The sequence below is a fragment of the Mangifera indica genome, chromosome 16 (genome assembly GCF_011075055.1).
Source record: "Mangifera indica cultivar Alphonso chromosome 16, CATAS_Mindica_2.1, whole genome shotgun sequence".
In the NCBI taxonomy this organism is placed as follows: domain Eukaryota; kingdom Viridiplantae; phylum Streptophyta; class Magnoliopsida; order Sapindales; family Anacardiaceae; genus Mangifera; species Mangifera indica.
The window spans coordinates 11,109,570-11,120,381 of NC_058152.1; the positions used below are offsets into that span (position 1 = coordinate 11,109,570).

At 30.7% G+C, this 10,812-nt stretch overlaps 1 protein-coding gene across 7 annotated transcripts; it reads right to left on the reverse strand.

The window, feature by feature from the left end:
- Positions 1 to 5,865: 5,865 nt before the first annotated feature.
- LOC123199705 lies at positions 5,866 to 10,625 on the reverse strand. Of its 7 annotated transcripts, none has more exons than XM_044614750.1 (6): positions 10,239 to 10,624; positions 9,699 to 9,749; positions 9,482 to 9,615; positions 9,299 to 9,411; positions 9,013 to 9,218; positions 5,866 to 6,374 (listed from the first exon to the last, which is right to left on the reverse strand). In XM_044614750.1, exons 1-5 carry the CDS (start codon positions 10,533 to 10,535, stop codon positions 9,040 to 9,042), a joined length of 774 nt encoding a protein of 257 aa, XP_044470685.1. In that variant the 5' UTR covers positions 10,536 to 10,624; the 3' UTR covers positions 5,866 to 6,374; positions 9,013 to 9,039. The 7 variants fall into 7 exon arrangements, with proteins under 7 accessions (XP_044470685.1, XP_044470686.1, XP_044470684.1 ...); XM_044614751.1 differs by lacking the exon at positions 5,866 to 6,374 and adding an exon at positions 6,705 to 7,252; XM_044614749.1 differs by lacking the exon at positions 5,866 to 6,374 and adding an exon at positions 8,117 to 8,390.
- Between the last annotated feature and the right edge of the window lie 187 nt (positions 10,626 to 10,812).

Genomic DNA, 10,812 nt, shown 5'->3' on the forward strand with positions numbered 1-10,812 from the left:
TGTGAAAGCATTACCGTACAGTATCTCTACTGTTGCTTACATAGATCTAGACACTGACATGGCAGTGGCCATGCTACGCCATACTAGGCTGAATTCGGTGCATTCCATTGTATCTACGAATTATGTGTCAAAATCCATCAAACAATGGATCATATAGATCCACGACATAACAACACCCAAGATGTGACATCAAGCTCCTTAGTTGTGTCTTAGTAGATCTCTAGCGAGTTGCAAGTTGTGCCCTCCTTGGATAGTGCTTTTTCAAGAGGCCAATCCGACCCTTATACATGTTTACTTATATCCAATATTTTGGAAATTGAACGGAATGTCAAGTTAAACCAATTTGATCAAAATCTAGCGAGTAGTCTAGTTAGATTAGTTTGATTGAAACACAGCAACCAGTCTCTTCAAGGTCAAATGTTTTTATATATAGACATTAAACCAAGAGAAAATCGCGGTTAAACTAATCAAACCAATCAAACTATGAGTATAATTCAACCATTAGTTCAATTTAAATCTAATACTCTTGTTGATGTCAATAATATAACCAAATCATGCTACAAATCATACAAGTATACTTGTACAATTTAATAATTTTAAATTAAAAAAATAACATTTACTTATATAATAACATATTATTTTTAATAAAAAATTAATATATTATTAATTGTATATATTGTATAACTCGGTTGTAAGTTTTAATGTTGAAAGTTTTTAGGAAAGAGATGTCAAAATTAATAGTTATATGTTTATACTATACATTTCAGGTCTGTCTTTCTTTTGAATTTACATAATAAGTTGGACGAAAATTGAAAATTTATTATTATTGTTATAAATGGTGGGATTTTCCACCAAATGAGAGACTTTGGTTCAAAAGGAATGTAAACACATTAAATGTATTGTACATTAACTTTAAAAAATATAACCCATCTTTCTTAACTTGAGGGGACGCAAGAATGCGTATAAATACCTCCCCTTCCTTTCTATTTTGCTTATGTAGGAAAACGCAATATATACGCTCTCTTCTCCTTCTCTCAATTGTTCAACTCTTTCAATTCTTTCTTTTCCTTCAATTATCTTTCGTATTATTTAATTAGATTTATAACACATTATCAGCTTAAATATATCATAATTGTTATAAAATTAATACACAAATATATAAAGATAAATGGGTAAAGAATAATTGAGAAGAAAAGAGAGAAAGCAATTGAGAGAATTTATATAATATCCGGATGAAGAGAAGAAGAAGAAGATTTCTATATATTTCATGAAGAGTAAGGGGGCAGTATTTATAGACATTTGGCTACCCCATTAGTCAACAAATATGGCTGTAAACATAGCCAATTTTCCAAGCTAATTTAATGCATTCCCATCGCCTTTTGGCTAAAGTCTTCTCACGTGGTGGAAAATCCACCTTCTGCAACAATAACCTTTTTATTATGTTGTTATGCTACATATATATTAGATATATCATAATTTCTATTACGCTTCTATTTAATTTTTCCATTATAATTGTATCATATTTAAAATTCGAAATTTGTAAAATCATGAATTTAGATCTTAAATTTTGAATATCATTTATAATATAAATTTTACAAAATCATAAATTTAGACCTAAACTCATAAACATCATTTGTAACATGAAGTTACAAAATTATGAACATTGTCTAAACTCCTAAATATGATTACGGTATATGATTTGTAATCTGAAGATTACAAAATCATGAGAAAATATATATAGGCCTAAACTCCTAAATTTTATTAAAATATTTATTATAATTATATCATATTTGTAACCTGAAGATTGCATAAGTAATAAAATAAAGGTCTAAAATATTATATAAGTTTTACATATTATAATACTATAAATATTTATCATAAAACCAGAAGTTTTGTGAATAAAAGACAAATACAAACATGAAGCTCGCATATAATTTTTTTCTTATCATATCATTAATTTTTATTCGTTTCGATAACCTGCAGTTGATGAAAATGACAAATCTTGTAAAACTTTAATATGTTACCCTTCAATTGGATGAAAAAATTACTCTGAATGGTCTTGGACACAGTTCTCCATCTACAATTAATAAACCTTAGAGAAACAATTAAAAATGGAAATCAAACATCCCAATAGGATAAATATAAAATTACTACTATACAATTGAAGCGTTAACTTCAAAACGTGTAATAAAAACAAGTGTTTGGTCGATAATGCAACCACTCATATAATATTGAAAAAAAAATTCTTCTTAATTTTATCATCAATAGAGGCTAAAATAAATACTATATTAGAATCGATAAATCTTATTGAAAGCTTCGAAAGCCCACAATTAGGTCGAAAAATGGAAACAAATTAAACATAAATGATATATTATATTCAAATAAATCCAAAAAAATATATGTACTTTTAAAAATATATAAAAATAATTATTATTATATTAAATCCATGAGTGAAAATAGTGTATAATTTATCTATACAATTGGTAATACCTTCGGAAGAAGGTTTATCTTAGAAAAATTATCTACTTTATCATTTGAATTGTACTATACAATGATAAAGGAAATTGAAACCTACGTAATGTCGAACCAAAAATCCACTCTCTAATATTCTTTCAAAAGAGGTTATAGTCCCTAAAGAGACTTAAAACCCTCAAGTGGTACCAAATTTTTATTTTAACCTTTTGATTAAAACACATAAACATATACGGTCATTTACGTAGAGCTCCTTTTTCAAATACTCACTGTAGCGATTGTACTATATTCGTCCAGATTGTTTTAATCTATATAATAATCTTTGTAATTTGATAGAGTATACGTCTTTTGAATTGCCCCCTTTCACTTCAGACAATTTATATCCTTTAGAGAGTTTCGTATAAATTTCAGTATTTAAATTTCTATATAAATAAATAGTAACTACATCCATTAGACGCATACCTAATCTGTCAGAGACTGTTAAACTGATTAAATATCCAAATATGATTATATCTATCATAAATACATGTTTCATCAAAATTTATACTGAGTTTTTGGAAAAAGCCTTGGCCACAAACTTAACTTTATATCTAGCAATCTCATTTTTTTCGTTTTTTTATAAATAACTATTTATATCTAACGGGTTGTACATCTTGAGGTGTTAGAATTACACGTCCAAACATTTGACATTTTGCTAAAGAAACTAATTTCACTCGAATTGCTTTTTCCCATTTAGGTTAATCATCTCTTTGTTTACACTTAGTCATAGTACATGATTTAAAATCATCATCATTTAAAATTTTAGTTACTGTAATTAAGAATATATTATCAATTGTAAATGTTTCGTGGTTTCATATCTTTCATGTGTGCGTATAATTTAAAGATATTTCAGTATTCTCATTTTTTCGTTCTTCAAGATTTTGTACCATTGTATGAGCTTGAATCTCTTTAAGGATCATAACCTCTTCTAAAAGAATATTAGAGTGTTTTTAACTCATTTTAGGATCATATCAGTTTGATTATTTACTTTCTTTTTCAATGAACAGTATCTTTCGATTCAATACATCTATCACGTTTCTGACGTATAATGGATTGATCAGTCACGATTCGACTGAATTGTTTAATAGTAAGATTAATTCTTACTAGTGTATTTACAACTGAAACATGTAATCTTGTTACTTTTGTTGTATCTATAAATGCATCAATGGTGAAAGATGTTTCAACACAATAGTGTTTCTTCTAGAACCTTCAATCAAATTTATTGATCTTGATATAGTATTTATCTTAGTCTCTATTGGTAATAAAGTTCAGAGAATTTCTTTCCTTTCAATATTGTGTGGGTGGTTGCATTATTGACCAAGCACATATTTCCATCACCAGCTTTTGAAGTTAACATTTTAATTGTGTAGCCTATTTTCTTTCATTTTAAAATTTAAATTAGTTCTTATAAAATTTAAATGGAAAAAATATATATAGTATTAATTACATATTATAATATACATTATTTTTTAATCTTGAAAAAATTTTGAAATATCAAAGTTCGCCAGATCGACAAGGTTTAGCTCATCGACACAATTTGATTCAACCTTCTTGTTTGCATTTTTTTATAGACGCTTGATATAAATCAATCATATGTTTTAACGTACGACAGGTACGCGACCAATGACTTTTAGAATCACATCTATAACATTTACTTTCACGGTTTTGTGGTTTACTCTGTATCATTTTCTTTTTATCGTGTTTCGCTTCATCTCCGATCCTTTTATTATAAAAAGATTTTTTATTATGACCACCTTTAAATTGAAACTTATTTCGTCTATGACATTGTTTGCACTCATGAAAAGTATTACTAATAATTGTGTTCACTTCAAGAAATAACATAGTACCAAGGGAGCATATTTGATGGTACTTCAATTACAATTCATTAAGTTGTTCAACTACTAATAAACAAGATATCAATTTAGAATATTTTTTAAAATTTCTTTTCCTATATTGTTGTTACAAGAACATATGTGAGAGATGAAATATGAAGAAATTTTTTTCTAACATATTTTATTCAGTTATTTTTTCTCCGCATAGTCACAATTTTGCGATTGATAATCATATTCACTTACAAATTTAAAATTTTGTAAACATAAATGAGTTCATTTATATTAGGGTATTGATAATGTTATTGATTTATGAGAATCGAATCTTTCTTTCAGATTTTTTTATAATTCTAATAGATCCATAATATCCACGTATTCTGTTCATAACCATTCGTGGATATGATGATAAAAGACAATAGTAGTTTTAGATTTATCCTGTTGAAATGTTTGATTTCTTTTTTTTATTATTTCTTTAAAGTAAATAGAAAACGATGTCCAATGCCCATTCAAAGTAATTTTCTCCATCAATCAAAAGACAACATATTAAAGTTTTACAAGATTTGCTATTTTCACCAACTACAAGTTGATGAAAGGAATAAAAATTAATAATATTATGACAGAAAAATTATGTACAAACTTCAGATTCGTATGTCTTATATTTACAAAATTTCTGATTAATATTTATAATATTATAATATGTAAAATTTATATAATATTTTAGACTTTTATTTTATTATTTTCACCACTTATGCAATTCTCAGGTTGCATATAGGATATAGTTATAATAAATATTTTAATAAAATTTAAGACTTCAGACATATATATATTCTCATGATTTTATAACTTCAGATTACAAATTATGTTTAAGATTTTATGTCCAAATTTATGATATTCTACACTTCAGATTAAAATTTATGATTTTACAAACTTCAAATTACAAATAAGATACACTTATAACTGAAAAATTAAATGAACGCATAACAAAAAATAAAATATATATAATAATTGAAAAATTATAATGATATACGTGAACAAATCGTACTGATAACATGTTATAAATCTAATTAAGTAATATGAAAGATAATTGAAAGGAAAAAAAAAATTGAGAAAGATGAATAATTGAGAGGAGTACAGAGTGTCTATATTGCTTTTTCCTAGATAAGCAAAATACAAAGAAAGGGAGGTATATATAGGCATTCTTGCCCCTCAAGTAAAAATAGATGGCTAACATTTTCTAAAGTTAATGTGCAATGCATTTAACGTGTTTACATTCCTTTTCACCCAAAATCTTTCATATGTGGTGGAAAAACCACTATTTATAATACTTTTCATTAAATTTTTACTATTTATAGATAATTATATTAACCTTGTTAAGGAAACTTTAATGAGATAAAAACCAAAGTAAAAAAATACAATTATTTTATATTTTGTAAGTTAAAGTTGAACGTGTTTAAACTACTTTATGAAAAACCTTATTAAGAAAACTCGATAAAACAAAACATAGTAAAGGAAATGATGCAAGAAAGCATATAAATACTTCCCCTCCCTTTATATTTTGCTTAACGAGGAAAAAACAACATATACACTCTTCTCCTTTTCTCAATTATTCACCTCTCAATATTTTATTTCCCTTCAATTATTTTTCATATTGCTTAATTAGATTTACAACAATTATGACACTACCTAAAGCTACCTGAAACTTGTCGTTTCCTCCATGAAATCACTTTCAATTGGAAAACAGTAACAACATTAGAATCACCACCAAGGATGATTCAAACTGTATTGTGACCAAATATAAATTAACTCAAATTTGACTTAAATCTAAAAAGACTAACTTGAGTTGTTGAACAACAACATTACAAAAGAAGAATTATTGAATAAGGGGATAAAAAAGAATTGTCGACAACAAGCTCTGATGTAACAATTTTGGAAAGGCATAATCTTGAACTACGCTCATTAAGTTGATTTTTTTTCAATTCGAGCTTGAATCGTTTGAGTCAAATATCAAATTGACTCTAATCGAACCGAATCCACCTATGTGATTAACTAGTTAAGCACTTAAACATTCTATATCAAATCTTTTTCAAAATTTAGACATAATTCTCAAGGATGAATAGAATAGAACAGTGAAAATAAAATCTTTTCCATTTATCGCATGCCCAGATACACAGTTAGATTCAAATTGAGTTCAAATTCGTTTGTCAGTTTGACTGGAATAAAATTAGCTTATACAAGCTCTAACATATAAGTTTTATATTGTTGAACTCAAACTTGAGCTTAGAAGTGTTCAACTCACCAAGTTCGCTTGCTTAAAAAAGTTTGATGTGAATTGATTAAAATGATATCATTTTGACCAACGTATATTAAAACAACGTCGTTTTGACGATGTTAACTCAAATACAACACCAAATCAAGTCCAACTTGGCACTGTCATTGAACTCAAATCAAACTCAAATTTGATTTTATTCAAACCTAACTAACCTTGAATTGGTTTAAGGGAAACCCATTAAACTCAACTTTTTCAAGCCAAGACGAAAACGATTGTTTATGAGTCAGTTTGAAACTCAAGCATAACTCAAATCCAACCCTACCGAAAATAAAAGACACCCATAAATCCATGATTTTGATTCTGCGAGAGATTTATAAAATGACAATTCTAGTCATTCTATCAACAGCAGAATAATCTTTCCTGTAAGGGTTGTATTTACAACCCATTATTCACAGGGAAACAATATTGTAAATGGACGTTTTGGTAAACAGTAAAAAAGTGCTTCCTGGCAGATATGCTGCCCGTAATTTCCGGGTTCTCATTTCAGAGCTCTTTGCGTGTTTACACAGCACAACTCTCATGGCAAGACACCATTATTTTGTAGCTCTTGCTCTTCCTCATAATATAAGAACACACTTTCATCCTTTCCAAAAAAGCTTTTCTTTTTCAAAAATCACACAAACTGAAGAGAGAAATGGCATCCAACAATACACACAACAAAAACAACAAGAAGAGCTTTAATGACTTAGTAATTTCATAAACATATTCCTCACTGTTTCAGCACTTTTCTTTTTCTGAATTTTGTTTTGCTAGTTTCTGTTTTGAAGCTTTCAGTGAATGTAACATAAAGAATATTCAGTATTTATGAAATTTAAGATGATCTTCTATTGTTATATATATATGCACACATATATTTATGTATGAGATTTTTGGGAAATCTTCAGGTGAGAAAGTCTCATGCTATCGTGATTGTTGATAGATAAATATGGAGGAAAAACATAATGAAAAAGATAAAGATAGAGAGAAAAAGATGGCGATTTTGATGGCGAGAAATGATGAAACAAATTATCAGGAAGGTCGAAATGAAGCAGAGGAAGGGAGGAGGAGGACCTAGAAGAAGAGGAAGACAAGGAGGAGAAGGACCCAGAAGATGATCCAGACGAATACCCTGAAGAGGATGTAGGTGAGGATCCAGATGAAAACCCCATAGAGGATCCTGAAGAACACACTGAAAAGGATCCTGACAAAGACTTCAAAGAAGAAGACCAGGAGACAAAGCATCCAAAAGAAAAAGAAAAAGAAGCAAACAGTGAAGCACAGAGGCAAAAACCAACCGAGGAAACAATGGTAAATATCATGTAATTCTTCTTCAGGTGAATGTGTGATGGGATAAATATAACCTACTAGAGAATTTGATTTAGGAGGATCTAAGAAAAGGGCAGCTGGTAACAGAGGATTGCACAAAGGAGTTCACATGAGTCATCATTCTCAACATCTAAACCCCTACTGCATGGAAAAAATAATCACATAGAAGAATTACCGCTTGGTAATGATCTCAGCTAATCTGTGAATCCTAACAGAATTGACATGAATTTTATTGGTATAAATGCTTATGATACAAATTGTCTTCATTCCGCAGCATGTTGCAGCAGAAGCATGGAAAATTTTGAATTTGAACTAGCCAAAAACATTACCTTTCTCAACAAGCTCAAAGTGAAACTGGCAAGGAATGGTTGTCAAGTGCATCATGGTCAAACAATGATTCATGGGTGGAAAGCCTTCTGCAAGATGAAGGATGTGAAGAAAGATGACCTTTGCAAATATAAATTTCCAGAAAGGGAAGGCAAAAAGCACGATATTCTAGAAGTGGAGATTATCCGAGGTCTTGGTTCAAGGAGAGAAGCCAAAACCAAATCAAACTAAAGCACCAATGCCAAAGCTTAGCATGACCATATCTATAAAAATTTAAAATTCTAATCAGCTCTTCAGGAGCTACTAGGTTCTCAGGTTACTATAGACATTAAAAAGTGACTATGATAAGCATTAATGTTAAGTTTCAGCTAGTGTTGATATGCCTTCGCTTCACAATGAACCTCTTTTAATTGCACAAATGTATCTTTCTCATCAGAAAGTTTTGATGCAAATTTAGATTTCTGCTTTACCAGAGCTTAGTAAAATCAAGTGACAGATATATAAAGCTGAATGATACTTAGTCTATTCAAAGGAGGAAAAAAAAAAAAGCATTTCTACCCAAAAGAGAAATTCCTATTAAATTCTTTGACAACAAAAACAAGTTAAGATAACTCGTTGTCGAATAGCCAGAACGTGAAAATATCACAACAAAGCTGACTGAAAGCAGAGAAACAACACATTTTTTCAGTAAAGAAAATTTTGATGTTTTACCTGATCGCAATGCTTGTTGGTATGAATCTATTTCTTAGCATGACTGGCAAAATAGTTAAGGGCCATCCTCGAAATTTGGGTCAGTGTGAAAAACATTTTCAAGATCATTCGACCCTTGACAATGCCCTCCCTTAAGCCCCTCGCAGTTCTAGCTAATACAGGTCCACCTGCTTCAGGATTCTGACTCACTACCTCCTGCAGTGAAGCTAATCAAGTAAAGATGTCATAAAATCAATGGTTCCAAATCAATTTTACACTTCAGACTAACAAATAAAGCTATAAGAACCTGAACTTGATGGATTAATGTTAGGCAGAGTCATGTTAGTTAACTGTCGCAATCTCTCCTCAGCTAAACGAACAGCTCTAGTTGAGCTCCTAACACCTTGGGTAATCTCCTGGCTGCACAAAATACAAATAGATCTAATCAAACTCATGAGTCAAGATAAAATAGAGTAAGTTTAATGCTAACCCCAAATCACTAAGCTCCATTGTTAAGTCACTGATCTCCATGCCAGATAATCTGACAGCAGCCATTGTTTCAGGAAGCTCTTCCCTGGTGACATCCATCAATTTCTCTAGTGATTCTGCCGCTCTTCTAAAAGCCTAAATTTAGTGTACAAAAATAGAAAAATCAACCAAGAAATAAATAACTCATCAAAAGCTGCAGAAATCCTAATATTAGATACCAGAAGAGCCGGAATCGCAGAGAAAAACAGCCACGTAGCTGAAACCGCTGCCTGCAAGCAAATCTTCATTAATCTCTCAAAGCACTTGCAGTACCATTCTTACTTAAAAAAGTATCATTTCGAAATTGCTTCTTCATAGAAAACACTCTTTCAAGTATTCATAAAGAATTTTCAATTATTTCAACCAAACACTATAAAATTGAAGCAAAACCTTTTTAGTTATCTAAAAGGGCTTCTCAGAAAATCACTTAGAATGCAACTCTTACTCACCAAGTACATTTCCAGAAACAACTTTCAATTGCTTCTTCAAAGAAACCACTCTTTAAAAATCCTAATCGATCTCAAAAAGCACTTTTGTCCATCTCAACCAAACAGAATAAAATTAAAACTGCAATACTTTATTTTCATATAAAAGTGATTCTTAAAAAGCGCTTTTCAAAAAGCACTTTTAACCATTTCGATCGGAAGAAGTTCCTCCAAATGTTTCTTCCTCAAAAACCGTTCATGTTTATAGAGCTTAGAAGAGTTACGACAACTAACCACGCAAGCAATGATATTGAGCATCATAACGTGGCGCTGCGTGAGATTCCACTGCGACACCTGGACGAATGACGCCGACACCGAACCGACAGACGACGTGTAACGAGACGAAACGGAAAGCTCTGAAGAAGCCGCGTTCTCCGAGCGTACAGAGGGCAGAGCGAAACGCCTAGATCGGACCGGAAGGCTCAGGTAGGAAGGCCGGCGAAGGAGCATAAGCGAGGAGTCATCGTTTCGAAGAACGGCGGAGCCGCCGAGACTCGGAGCGGTTGGCTCCAATTTCGATGTACAAAGCATTTCATTCACTCCGCCAATCAGTGATTGTGAGCATGTAGTAGGCTAGTAGATGTGGACGATTTAACTCTTGTGTCGTTTTTCATTAAGCTTTGAGATCTCCAACAAATAGCGTTTTGGAATAGTGAGGTTTAATGGGCTTGGGCTTTGGATACGTTGGAAATTATATTAGCTTACCATGAATCCAACGTTGAAAATGAAAGATTCTTAATTAGAGATGACGACCTGCGTTGGCTAATATCCAAGGCTTTGCTCAATTCGAAAGAGTTGATCTTGAACT

Coding starts and splice junctions, on each gene's coding strand:
- LOC123199705 (XM_044614750.1), bottom strand. CDS start 10,535: ATGCTTTGTACATCGAAATTGGAGCCAACCGCTCCGAGTCTCGGCGGC. Junction 9,616..9,698: donor CTGCGATTCCGGCTCTTCTG/GTATCTAATATT, acceptor CACTAAATTTAG/GCTTTTAGAAGAGCGGCAGA. Junction 9,219..9,298: donor CATTAATCCATCAAGTTCAG/GTTCTTATAGCT, acceptor TTACTTGATTAG/CTTCACTGCAGGAGGTAGTG.